The sequence below is a fragment of the Populus euphratica genome, unplaced genomic scaffold, assembly GCF_000495115.2.
Source record: "Populus euphratica unplaced genomic scaffold, PopEup_1.0 scaffold317.1, whole genome shotgun sequence".
Taxonomy (NCBI): Eukaryota; Viridiplantae; Streptophyta; class Magnoliopsida; order Malpighiales; family Salicaceae; genus Populus; species Populus euphratica.
This window is the reverse complement of record NW_011499952.1, coordinates 737361-750719: the sequence shown is the minus strand read 5'-3', so window position 1 is coordinate 750719 and position 13359 is coordinate 737361. Positions and strand designations below refer to the sequence as shown.

At 37.5% G+C, this 13359-nt stretch overlaps 3 protein-coding genes across 4 annotated transcripts; all 3 read left to right on the top strand.

Annotated features, from left to right (window-relative positions):
• The first annotated feature begins 207 nt into the window (after nt 1–207).
• Nucleotides 208–5075, top strand: CSK (chloroplast sensor kinase). The gene is made up of 9 exons (XM_011044096.1): nt 208–839; nt 938–1105; nt 1415–1720; nt 2260–2325; nt 2447–2515; nt 2606–2698; nt 3018–3241; nt 3526–3799; nt 4532–5075. The coding sequence occupies exons 1-9, from the start codon at nt 243–245 to the stop codon at nt 4781–4783; spliced, it is 2049 nt and encodes a 682-aa protein (XP_011042398.1). The 5' UTR covers nt 208–242; the 3' UTR covers nt 4784–5075.
• A 1037-nt stretch (nt 5076–6112) lies between these two features.
• Nucleotides 6113–9302, top strand: LOC105138092 (Protein phosphatase 2C family protein). The gene is made up of 5 exons (XM_011044093.1): nt 6113–6586; nt 6684–6857; nt 7716–7886; nt 7983–8162; nt 8631–9302. The coding sequence occupies exons 1-5, from the start codon at nt 6302–6304 to the stop codon at nt 9093–9095; spliced, it is 1275 nt and encodes a 424-aa protein (XP_011042395.1). The 5' UTR covers nt 6113–6301; the 3' UTR covers nt 9096–9302.
• Nucleotides 9303–10278: 976 nt separating this feature from the next.
• LOC105138093 (uncharacterized) lies at nt 10279–12540 on the top strand. 2 transcript variants are annotated; one of them, XM_011044094.1, is made up of 2 exons: nt 10279–11676; nt 11788–12540. In XM_011044094.1, exons 1-2 carry the CDS (start codon nt 10872–10874, stop codon nt 11916–11918), a joined length of 936 nt encoding a protein of 311 aa, XP_011042396.1. In that variant the 5' UTR covers nt 10279–10871; the 3' UTR covers nt 11919–12540. The 2 variants fall into 2 exon arrangements, with proteins under 2 accessions (XP_011042396.1, XP_011042397.1); XM_011044095.1 differs by having other exon boundaries at nt 10281–11676; nt 11797–12540.
• The last annotated feature ends 819 nt before the right edge of the window (nt 12541–13359 follow it).

Genomic DNA, 13359 nt, shown 5'->3' with positions numbered 1-13359 from the left:
AATAAAAATATTAAAAAAATATTAATTTGAATAAAAAATAAAAAAATTTAATTTTTTTTTAAAATATTTGTTAAAACACAAAAAATTTCTTATGATTCAAGGGAAAAAACAATCGGGGCAAGGATTAAGAGGGTAATGTCAAATTGATGAAAACCCAATAGAAAAAGGTTTTTATTTTGTTTGTAGACCCAATTGGGAACAGGGTGAAAATTGAGGGATAAAAATATCCTTTTCCCAACAGAATGCAAGCCATCCGTCCGTCCATGCATCCTTCCGTCTATCCGTCCGTCCATCCACTCTCACTTCCAAATTCCAAACTTCCAGCATTAGCAACAAACGACAACGGTCCCAATAATCCCGAAGAAAGGAACAAGCAAACCGCAATGCTCCTCTCCGCAATCCCTCGCTCAAGCTCAAACTCTCTCCTCCTCCTCCGCAATCACACTCTCACTTCCACTTCCACTTCATCTCCTACTGCTACTAACCTCCTCTCCACCTCCACAACCCTCAAGCCACTCCTCCGAGCTCCCTCTGCCTCTTCCCTAACCGCCAGCAACGGCAATCTTGAAAATCCTATCCATCACGTGACACACTCGCTCTCAGATGACGATGAGGAAGCTGGAGGAGGATCGGGGTTCGTGTCGTCGGCATCCGCCGTTGCTTCTGCTATTCGAAGAGGTTCTAGTTCATCAGTGGAGTTTGTACAGAAGATAGAGAAGGGTCAGAACAACAATGATAACAAGACGAAATTGGTGCTGCCCAGCCCTGATTTTCAGAGACTTTGCGTCCAACAACTCGACCTCTTTCACAGAATCGTCGATCCCAACGCTATTCTCTCCGTCTGTCCTGTTTTACTCCTCCATTAATATTCATTTCCTTTGCATAATATTGGCTGATTATTTATTATTTCTAATTTATTTTTAAACTAATTTTGCAGGTTTATGTGAGGCCGGCAGGTAGTTATGTAATGGACCGTTTAGAGCTCCGTCGAGTGACGTCATATCCCGGAGTGAATGCATCATCATCAGATATTGTGATATTAGTCGCTAATTTCAATATCCCAACTGGATTACGTGCTGCAGAAGCTGCATTTTCTAGTAAACAAGTAGGTTGTCTTTTTTTTTTTTAAAAATTAACTAATAATTTGTATCTTAATCAATGACTGTTTATTATTGTTTCGGACAATGATTCGTGGCTACTCGGGTGGGTGGTAACGCCTATAGCTGCCATCCCCTGATCCTGCAGTAGCTTTTATGAATCTTAGCAGTAATTTTGGTCATTCTGCAGTAACATTTCGCAGGGCCAACATGAATCGGTAAGTTATTGCAGCGTGACCGAAAGTTGCTGCAGCATCAAGCGGTACTAAACATTTCCCTTATTGTTTAGGGTAAATGTTGATTTGTACTTTTTGTAGGCAGAATGCGTGGCTGAGCATAGAGCTGTTGTGTTTCCAATGGTAAAGCACCCTTTTGTTGTTGGGTTCTTGGTTGCTGAGCTACCGATGATGGAAATGGACATATCATGTGCAAATGGGGAAAGTGATTTGGTTTCTCCAGAGGAAGCCTACGCTTCGCCTTCTGCCTCGTTTGAAAAATCAAAATCGTGGAGCATCCAGACTTTAAATGATGAGCCATTGAGGATGTTTAACTTCACAGCTGAGCAGAGATTGAATGCTATTAATATTTCACATACTCTAGCCATGGCTTATGTTATGGATCAGGTAGCTTCCATTGTTTTTCTGACTCCACTGTTATTTTAAATCAGCTTGCAAGTATTGGTTTTTCTATATGCATGGAAATCCATTTGTAAATCTCTTCATTTTCAGATACTAAAAGATGCACGCCCTAATGCTAAGCTTGTAATTTGCCTTTGATGGACTATCTTAAATGCTTATTCTTTTTCATGGATGTATTCTGGCCTCCCTTTAAACTGCGGTATTTGAATTTTATGTGTAATAATTAATCCATGTACAAGTGCACGACCGACAGCATTGGCATAATAAAATTTATTTTTAGTTTTTCAGATTCCTCTAGATATTTTTAAGCTCAATTCTTGTAGTTTGTTAGTGGTCCGTTCATTTGCTTTCACTCAGATTTGGTTATCCTTGTTTATTGGCCCTCCGCATTGTCTTATGTTTTTAGTTGTTCTTTGTGGACAAAGGTGGTTTTTCTAATTGGCGTGTTAGGTATATGATGCTCTTGTTTGTTATTTCATCTGAATTTATCAATAGTTTGGCTTATTCACTTATTGATTCCACAGAAAGCATTGTTACTTCAGCAATCTTCATGGCAAAATAATGTCAGAATGACTACTCTGGTTGAGCAGGTAAATTGTAGTTTTCCAGTTATCTTGCAATATTTCTTTTTGACATTTTTATTTTGGAAATCAAATAGTAAATTCTCACATATATGTACTGGTGGTTCCTTTTGACTGAAAATTCTCACAGATTCGTGGTCCTCTCTCTAGCATTAGAACTTTAAGTAAAATGTTATCAATTCACACGAAGAGAAGCGAGGTATGCTTTTATGTTGTCCTGGATTTTTAATTAATTTTTTTCCCTTTCCTTTTGATGTTATATACACGTGAACAAGTTATATTCTTGCAGATTGCTTATGACATTGTTGAAGACATCATTGTTCAAGGTGATAGCATGAGAGATGCCCTTCAAGAACTCCAGGATGCTGTTTACTTGACAAAGGCACTCTCTCTCTCGCTCTCTCTTTTGAGTGTGTGTGTGGTGTGCATAGTCTATGCCTTGTGAATTTTGTTTTAGCATTCTTCCAAAGTACAATTTTTCTTTCCCAAAATGGTTGTTTACCATTGAGGATTATTTGGTTAGTTACTTCTTTCATATAAATGCCATTGGTTTTGATGTATAGTTTCACTTTACATTGCGTTGAATTGTCTCTAAGTTTCACAGCCTATTGCAGTTGGAATTACAAATTCATAGTGAGATTGCTGATGGTGTAGAAATTGTGGAGTTTGAAAAACCAAATTTCTCTTTCGTGATTATATAGGCCAATATACTGCGGTATAATGGAGAGACATTAAAGAAAATTCACAATTCAGCTTATGCCCATCCAGAGTCAATGAGATCTCAATTACCAGAAGACTTCTTGAATGATAGCAGTGATAAGTTGCAAACTCCTGGCAATCCACGTTTTCTAAATCCTGCATCCAAGGACATGGAGATGCCTATGCCACCTTTGGCTCTTTCTCCTCTACAACAACATGGAATACGGTAGGTGGTAGCCTTGTAGGTGGTAGCCTTGCATTAAATCCTCAACTTGAGTGATACATGTTGATAGTATTTGAATTGGCTCTGAACATTAAGAAATGTGACACGAGATCTAGTGCTAAAAATAAAGTTTCTATTTTCTATTTGGTTGCACGTCTGTTTATTTGTATTTTGGTGGTGGGGGGAGCATTTGAAATCTAAATCTACCCAAGTTTTATTTCATCCTTGCCTTTAAAATTGAAAAAAAAAAAAAATCCTCTATCTTATGCTTGTCATGTGTCAGGAAGACCATGCAATGTTTCTGAGGTGCTGTCAGATTTGGTTGAGGCAGCGATACCTCTTGCCAATAAGCAGCAACGTATTCTAGAACTCAGTGAACTTTCTCAATCTCTGCAAGTTGCCATAGAAGAACCAGCTTTACGCCAGGCTCTGAGCAATTTAATCGAGGGTGCATTATTGCGCACACATGTTGGTGGCAAAGTTGAAATTGTATCTACTGGAGCACCAGCAGGTGGTGCTCTTGTAGTTATTGACGACGATGGCCCTGATATGCACTACATGGTAACGGTCCACTTTCACTCCCAAGTACATTTTCTTTATTCAAATTAGTGATTGTGAATCTCTTGGATTCTCTTTATTTGTTCGCTTCATGGGGTTGTGATGCTTTGACATACCAAACAGTGCACATATTGAATCCTTTTAAAGTTGCTTATGGAAGGATGGGAGGCATAGCAAAAGAATGATACCAGGGATTGATTTGTTACCTTCCTTCTCATGAAGGGCTTAAAGTAAATAAGTGTACTTCAGAATAGATTGGAAGGATAGCAAAGCAAAGGTCAATTGCAATTTTCTGGTTTTAATTTAGAAAGTGGTTCAACACACTTTCTAGTATTTAGTTGCTATGCATTAACTGGGATCCTAACAATGTCAAGTGTTCATCATACAAAAAATATTTTTCTTTGCATGCATTCCCAACTCTCACAGCCCACATAATTGGTTTGTTGATTTTAAAACTGTCTTTTTTGAATCAAAATTTTCTTGCATTGTCTGTATACAATGTGGCTGCTCTTTTCTTTTCTTTTTTTCTTCATTTTCTAAATGTTACAACGTAATGTCTCATGATAAACTCCTTCCATCAATGCCCTTTCCATGTGGATACTTTCTTGAAAAATGTGAGAAAAGAAATGGACAAAATCATGTCATTGCTCACAGAGCACCCTTTCCAATTGTGCTTGAAATACAACCTGTGTTGTTGATTGGATTTAAGTGATATGCCTGTGAATGTGGATGCAGACCCAGATGCGATCGCTTATACCATTTGGAGCAGAGCTCTTCTCAGAAAACATGGTCGAAGACAACATGACATGGAATTTTGTTGCGGGGCTGACTGTTGCTCGTGAGATACTTGAGAATTATGGTTGTGTGGTTCGTGTCATATCACCTCGAGTCTCAGACGCAGCCCTTGGAACTGGGGGAACCAGGATAGAACTCTGGCTTCCTTCTTTTGCCTCGTCCGATCAAAATGACCTTGCTCACGAAGCTTAGCAATAAAATGGCTTTGATTGTGGCAAGATTGGATACTTGCCCTGAAATTAAGAAAGGGGTTTGTATGCTAGATGATTATTTTGTAATTCTGGGGTCTTTGCCGGATCCAGTGTAAACACCCCCACCAAAAAAAAAAAGTTACAAATTATAGATATAAAAAGCTGGTCATGGTCAAAGGAGTCGGAACTTCTTTCAGTTCATTCATGGTCCGAAACATGAACTGGTGTATAGATTTGCAGTATATGCAGTTGATTGTATATAAAAAGCGTTTTAGTCTTAGATTTTATTTGAAGTCCATTGATTCCATAGCATGTCGCAGCTGGTGGCAGATGAAGTTGAACTGTTTGCTGCCGCTTCTATTTCTGCAGGTCTTTTGCACATTCATGGCGCCATCTCTTTGGAAACTTGGATAAATTTTGAAAATCTGGAGTTTGTGTTTAGGAGGCCTGTAATCTCTGTTCTGTTAGCTGCCGGCCTCTGGTCTGATAACCCAGAAATAGTTTCATTTGGCCAAGCTAGCTGGAACTGTGGTCATTATTACCAAGCAAGAAGAGTACGATGATGGATGTTATGTACTTCTCGTACGACTCTCCGACTCTTCCTTGCAATCAAGGTGTTTAGGCTTCAAGCCTCTGCCATGAAGACCATTATTTATTTGTTTTTGAGAAGAAATTAAGAAACCATGAAGACCAAATTGAAATGTATTTGTGGTTTAAATCAAGGAAGCCAAGGAATTCGAATTCTTTCTACCATTAATCCTATCCCAGGAACTCCCATTTCCTCTCGAAGATATTGTTTGTCTTTACGGTATAAAATGCTGTTTTTAAAATTTTTTTGATTTTTTTTGAATTAGTTTTTTTAATGTTTCTGAATTGGATTAATTTGATATTTTAATGTGAAAAATAAAATTTTAAAAATATTAATAAAATATTATTTCAATATATTAAAAATAATTACTATAATGTTGCTAGATATCCTAGCTCTCTTAAATAGTTTAAAATATTTCTTGTGTGAAAATGTACTTAAATAATATTTTTTAATTTTTTAAAATTATTTTTTTACATTAAAATAATAAAAAAAACAAGGAAAAAAATAAAAAAAATTGAGAAATTCTCGAGCTCTAGATCAAATAACGTGTGTGATGCATCTATATTTACAATACAAGTGTTTTGAGATAAAGAAAAAAGAAAATTGGCATGGATTAACGAAAACCAAATTGAAATTCTCATCTAAGGGTGCCCTAACTTGATCCAGAACTAGACTCGCATTCATTTCCCTCCAAGTCCAACTAAGTACACATTCAAAGTCTTGACCATTATTTACCTCCAACGGCTCAAACCCAAAAAATATTTTCTTTTGATTTTTTGACCCACCTTCTCCATTTTACTTTTGACTCCCAAGTCCCAAATCCTTCCCATTTCTCTCAGTTTCTTTTTTCTTTCATTTTTTTATAGCCGTTGAAGGCAGCCCAACTCTTCTTCTTCTCTCTCTCTCTCTACCTAGCATTTGCAGGCAGAAATGGACGAGAAACCCACCAAGGAATCATCATTAGCTTTAGATACTGCTTGTAGTTCTTTGAAGCGAAAGAGGCCGCCCATGATTGAGATCCCAAATGTGCTCCAAGAAATCCACACTGTTAAGAGTCATACCAGTACGAAACCCCGTCTCCAAGAACTCACTCCCAGGAACACTGCCCTTTCTTTCAGTGGGAATGGTGTTGGTGTTTCTGCTATCAGAGGCAAGAAAAAATTCATGGAAGATACCCACAAGATTGTTTCTTGCTTGCATGGCAACTCAAACCAAGTAATACTCTCTCTTACTACTGGGTTTTCTCGGCTTTCCAACTCGATATTTATATATTCTTTTTCTGATTTTTGTTTGTGGGTAATGTAACGTGTAGGGATTTTTTGGAGTTTATGATGGGCATGGAGGCAAAAAGGCAGTGGAGTTTGTTGCAGAGAATTTGCACGTAAATATTCTTGAAAAGATGGTGAATTGTGATGCAGGGAATGTTTCCAAAGAGGAAGCTGTTAAAGCTGGGTATTTGAAAACTGACCAGGATTTCTTGAAACAGGTATCATCATCCCTTTACTCTTTCTTGTACACTAATCGTTGGACATCTGTAAATTTTGTTCTCATGTTTGATGATATTAATTCTTCTTGCAAATTGGAATGCATTTGAAATTTCGTGTCAACTGTTGCTTCTAGCTTATAAGGCAGGTAAACTGTTTTAATTAGAATTTTGACTATACTTGTCCATAATCGGAAAGCTAAAGATTATTGGGTTTTCTTGGTCCACAAAAGCTGCTGCTATTTATAGTTTGGAGAAAGATAATTGACTGAAAAAGAATGATTTGTGAGCAACAAGAGACTATGTGCAGCTTGAATTAATTTTATATCAGTCTTAATTATGTAGAAGTCCTAATTCTTCATTCTAAACTGGATGTGAGTCTTGTGTGTCGTGATGCAGAATTCTGTGATTTCATTGTCAGTCTAACTCCCCAAAACCTTCAAGGACTTGATCATAAGTAGTCTACTCAGATGTCAGGCTCAGCTAAGCTTTACACCGACCATTGGAGTACTGGCTATACCAATCCTGTTTATGGATTACATAATTGATTCTATCTGATTAAGGCTTACAAAACTGGTTTTGAATGGTGAATAGACTAACTCGAGGATAGGACTGGTTCTTCAAAAGACTAAATGTGAAGCTGAAAGCAATTGTTTGTGATGATAAATATTTTTCTTTATTGAGATTGCATTTGGACATCGTTCTTCCATCCCATCTTTATATATCCTGCTGTGTACATTACTTGAAAAAGGAGGGAGTAGACTGGTACAAGTGCAACAATAATGCATCTTCTTTTTCACCACTCCTATTATCTGTCTTGATCAACTGTAGAAGAATGGCTGTATATTGTCAATAATGCAGGGTTTAGTCAGTGGCGTTTGCTGTGTCACAGCCTTAATTGAAGGGCAGGAGGTTGTTATCTCAAACTTAGGAGACTGTCGAGCTGTTCTTTGTAGAGGAGGAGTAGCTGAAGCCCTTACAGAAGATCATAGAGCAGCACGGGAGGATGAACGTAAAAGGATAGAAGATAAGGTATGGTTTATATCATGGTGAAACATGGTAGTATATACAGCAGTGCATGAAAGGGGTTGTGGATTACCTGTGATATTCATTAATAATGTGATTCAGGGAGGATATGTTGAGATTCATCGAGGTGCGTGGAGAGTTCATGGGATACTTTCTGTTTCTAGAAGCATTGGAGATGCTCATCTGAAGGACTGGGTACTGGCTGAGCCGGATACAAAGATCCTGAAGCTGAGTCCAGACATGGAATTTCTCGTCTTAGCTTCTGATGGACTGTGGGACGAGGTGAGATGGACAATGCTCATTGTGGAAACTTTATGCATGAACTTTGATCTTGGATTTAACTCATAAATATTGGTAATGGAAAATTGTTTTATTCTATCCTTTGCCTTCGTTTGTTAAATTCATTTCTTTTTGCTTGTGTGAACTCTCGGTAAAATAATATGCTTTGTCATTTCAAATGCATTAAATTATGGGATTGAGAGTTTTTACTTAATAATCACTCATTTAAGTTTGGACCTAACCTACTAACTGTGAAAATTGAAGGCCGCTTTAATCTCAATTACTAGTATAAAACCATCTCTTACAGGGTTGAGCACCTTTTCTCTACTTTTGCAACATTAAGGTCCAGTAGTGCATCCTGAAGTTGACAGACAGAGTTGACATTTGTATGGTTTATGAAGGCATTGACTTCATTGCTTGATTTATGGAATTATGTGGCTGTTAACTCTTTTTTGGTAATTTGTGCCCTAGGTTGGGAACCAAGAAGCTGTTGACATGGTAATTTCATTGTGTATGGCTGAGAAGAATGTGGGAACCACAGGAGATATTCTAGAAGATAATGATATTGATTATGGTTGTGTAAATGTAAGCCCTTCATCTAAGTTGCGGCGGATTTCACTCGTCAAGCAGCAAAAAGAGTCCAGACACTCACCAAGCTATAAGAAGAAGGTTTGCAGCTGGAAAGACAATGAAGATGATTTTGCATGTGAAAATGAAAGTCCTCCAACAAAGTCAAGAAAAATTTCATTGGTCAAGCGAATAAACATCAAGACCGAGTCTCCTATTAAAGAAAATAGTTGGTACAAGAAGAGATCTGCCTCTGTGGTGCTTGAGAATGCTTGTAAGGAGCTTGTGAACCTTGCTGTGACTAGGGGTAGTTTGGATGACATTACAGTAATGATAATTGATTTGAATCATTTCAGACATAACAGTTGATCTTGTGGGCTAATAGAACCTACTGTGTTGCTTCCTGAAAAAACTAGGTTATTAGCTATAACACCTGCAACCATGCAAGTGCGCTGCCTAGGTTTGAGACTCCTAATTGTAAAAGTCCATATAGAAAATTGTGGTATCTTTGAACAGCTAATGAGGCAGCAAGTTCCATTAGTATTTTCCTTTATCTTCCATCTGCTTTCCAGCTCAGATGTACTTCTTGTGATCGTACTGATATTGATGCTTTTTTCGGGACCACCAATCTTGCTGTCTAATAAACGAGTTAATTGTATTGCCATGAATTAGGATGAGCCATTTGGAATTTTCAATATTCTCAGGGTCTGTTTCAGATCACCATTTACATTAATAAAATTTGAAGTTTTTGTCTGAGCATTTTGTTTGTAGCGGGATCAGAGGATGTGGATGCTGCCAGATACTCTGTTTCCAGGTATGGCTGAAAGATCATACAGCATGCTTCAGACCCCAGTGTAACAAACACTGATGGTATGTATTATGTAAATGAAATCAAACTAAAAGGAGATGAAATCAATCCAAAAGGATCAATTTGTATCATGATTTCCACCTGGTTATGCAAAAAGCCTAAAATTTGCTTGAAATTATTTTCAGAAATCACAGTTAGTCATATTTGGTGAAATTAATAAGGTTCATGAGGAGAGCCTTGGAGACAGATCAGGTCATAACCAAGTTCATAATAAAGGCATAAGGGTGAATTAAACTCTCTAGTCTGGAAATTATTATTCAAACTCTAATTTGACAAGTAATTATCTCCTTACGCATCATGCCTTGGAGACAGATCAGGTCATACCCAAGTTCATAATAAAGGCACAAGGGTGAATTAAACTCTCTAGTCTGGAAGTTATTATTCAAACTCTAATTTGACAAGTAATTATCTCCTTACGCATCATCTAGGCTTCTTTGTTCTCTGCGTGCTTGTCTTCTAGGTGGAGAGGCAACCAAGAGCTGGGCCAGCCTTAGATCCCTCTGGTTTTCAGCATTTGTTGCTTCTGGAATCTAGATTCCTTGTCTAATTATTTTCCTGCAATAACTCTTCCGAGGAAGTTAATGACTGAAGGAAAACTACGGGTAAAGAGGTAGAAAAACAAGCGCGTACACACGCGCGCGCATATATATATATATATGGAAAATCCAAATATCTTTCCACATCTTATTTAGCAGCATCTTTTCACTCCTCCCACATGCTCCTATATTGAAAGTAGCTTGACCCTCTTCCCCACACCAACCTTTTTCTGTTCTGTAGGGAGTACACTTTCATCAGAAGCCTCAAATGTGAGGAAAAGGGTTTTCTCCCTTTTTATCATACATAAAAAATAAATATGATAGTAACCTATGATTGAAGCCAAACCCACTTTAAGAACGGGGAAAAAGTTAAGTTGATTGGAAACAGAAAGGAGTAAAAGCAAAAGGGGAGAGATTGAAAAGCTTGCACGAGAAGTGTATAATGGCTTATAAAATGTGTTGCTTTTCCTACTTTCTTACTCCTCTATCTTCAAAATAACTTCGAGTTTGGAAATTGGTTATTGAAGCAGTAAGGACGATCTCTCGAGTCTTGATATCTAACATTCTCCCAAGAAAACAACTAGCCAGTAGCATCCATGAACAGACCTTGAGGTGAAACTGAGAGATCTTGATCAAACCCAAATCTCCTGAACCTTGTCTCCCTCTAGTTAGTTTAATCAAGCATTTGAATCTATTCTCCGTTTCTATCTTATTATTTGTAGTGTATAGAGAGCATATATCATGCCTGATTCATTAGGTATCCCTGCCTGCTTCTCCTCTGGTGAAAGGCAAATTGTTGAGCCAGGGGCTACTGTAACCAGGTCAGGCCAGAGTGTGTTTATGTCTGTGTATCGAACAAAGTTAGCTGGTCTCTGCCGTTTGATCATCATTACATGGTGCAAGAATCTCTTGATGCATGGCTTGTCTATTTCTGTTCAAGCAACGAATGGAAGCGAGCATCATCAGTGCAAGGTCGAGCTTAAGCCATGGAACTTTTGGAGAAAACAAGGTTCAAAGCAATTCATAGTAGATGGTAGGGCTGTTGATGTGGTCTGGGACCTTAAGGCCGCACAGTTCAATGGGGAGACGGAGCCACAATCAGACTACTATGTTGCTATTGTCTGCGAAGAAGAGGTGGTTCTACTTGTTGGAGATTTAAAGAAAGATGCCTACCGAAAGACAGGCTGTAGGCCTGCTCTTATTGAGCCGATGCTTGTGTCAAGGAAGGAACATGTATTTGGCAAGAAGAGATTCAAGACTAGAGTTAAGTTTATTGAGAAGGGAAAGTTCCATGGGATCTCAATTGAATGCATCAATGGCGGTAGCAGTGGCAGCAATATTATTGGTGACCGGTTTGATCCTCAACTAGAGATAAAGGTAGATGGGGAACAAGCCATTCTTGTAAAGCATCTTCAGTGGAAATTTAGAGGAAACGAGTCCATCCATGTGAATAAAAGCACTAGAGTGGATGTTTATTGGGATGTGCATGACTGGCTCTTTGGTTCAGGCCCAAGGCAAGGTCTATTTATATTTAAGCTAGTTTCTGGATCATCATCATCATCATCATCATCATCATCATCATCATCATCATCATCATCATCATCATCATCATCATCATCATCATCATCATCATCATCATCATCATCATCATCATCATCATCATCATCATCATCATCATCATCTCCACCATTGTTGTTGACTCAAGAAGAAGAGAATTATGGCTCAGTACTAGAGAATGATAACACAGGTGGGTCATCCAGCTTTAGCTTGTTTTTGCATGCTTGGTAAGAAGAATAACGAATCCATAAGCTGCCTACTAGCTAGTACCATGCATGATCAACACCAATATAATATCAGCCCTGAAATTATCTGACCATGATCTCCAAGCTAAGGATTAAATTAAGAAGGATGTCACATCTATCACTGATCATTTTGGAATGAGAATGTAATCAGTTAGATTGAGCTCCAAGAAGGGGAGGTCGCTAGGCAGATGTCACAGAGAGGGAGGATGGTTAGAGCCTTAGAGGTTGGCTTGGGGAAGAGCAAGTGGGTCCAAATAAAGCTGGAAGTCTGTTGTAGCTATGTAGACAAGAATGGACAGGCCAGATTGGATATTTCTATGAATGCCTAATAATTACTCTGCTTTTGGCTCCTTTCCTGCTTTTTCTCTGAGTGCGTGTCAAGAAGGGTCAACCCTGTTTTCATGAAGGAAAGTGTGAATGACTGAGTCCAGCCAAGGCATATGATGTTTGGGATGCGAGGCAGTCGACTGAGATAGAATCATGCAACGAGTTAATTAAGAGCCTCTACTCTGTAAATATATGTGTGCACTGTACTCTTTGATAATGTAATGCTACCTTTTTCTCAATGTTGTTGATTTCTTAATACTTAATACTATATCCCTTAATTAGAGGCTGCATGGCTTATTGAATTAAATGTTTTGCTATTAACACAGAGATTTGTATTTAAGCTCGTGGTGGGTTATGGCCTGTGATTATTTAAGTTCATGCTAGAATTGGCTTGGTTCTTGGGCATTGGCAGAACTATTTTGAAATCTAATTCCTTAGTCGTGTGAATGTAATCATGAACCAGTTCATGAAAAGCTTATGCTAACTTTGTCTTGATTAGCAAAGCTCAAGCAAGCTTCAAGTAGAGATTGGAAAGTTCAAATACAACATAATTATAAAGAGAGGTAAATGCTGCTATTACTCTGACTTGCTAACTTTGGTTTTTCCATGCATCTATTATCTAGAAATAATTTGACTATTAATGACTTTCTAGAGGATCTGTATTGATTTTTGTGTTATAACTTGTTTGGAATAGTATTTTCTTATTTGTTTCATAGTTTTAGACTTTAACCTCGATTTATAAATAAAAAAAAATAGTTTTAGACTTTAACCTCGATTTATAAAAAAATAAAAAAAAAAATACTTTTGCTTGCATGTGTCCAAATCAATCAAGCTCATTTATTTTGAATCATATTTCACGATTAATATTAATTTGATTAAAATTGTGCTGTGCTAAGTCCTTTTGACACATCTTTTTCATCACCATTGAAATTGAAATATCACATTAAAGGGTGTTATGTCTTTTGTTTTATAGTTTTAGTGTTTTCCAATGGTTTTAATATGTTGATTTAAAAACTATCTAAAAAATTATTTTAATATATTTTAAAATAGAAAACACTTTATATTATATTATCAAATACACTTCATGCGATTGGAAAAGA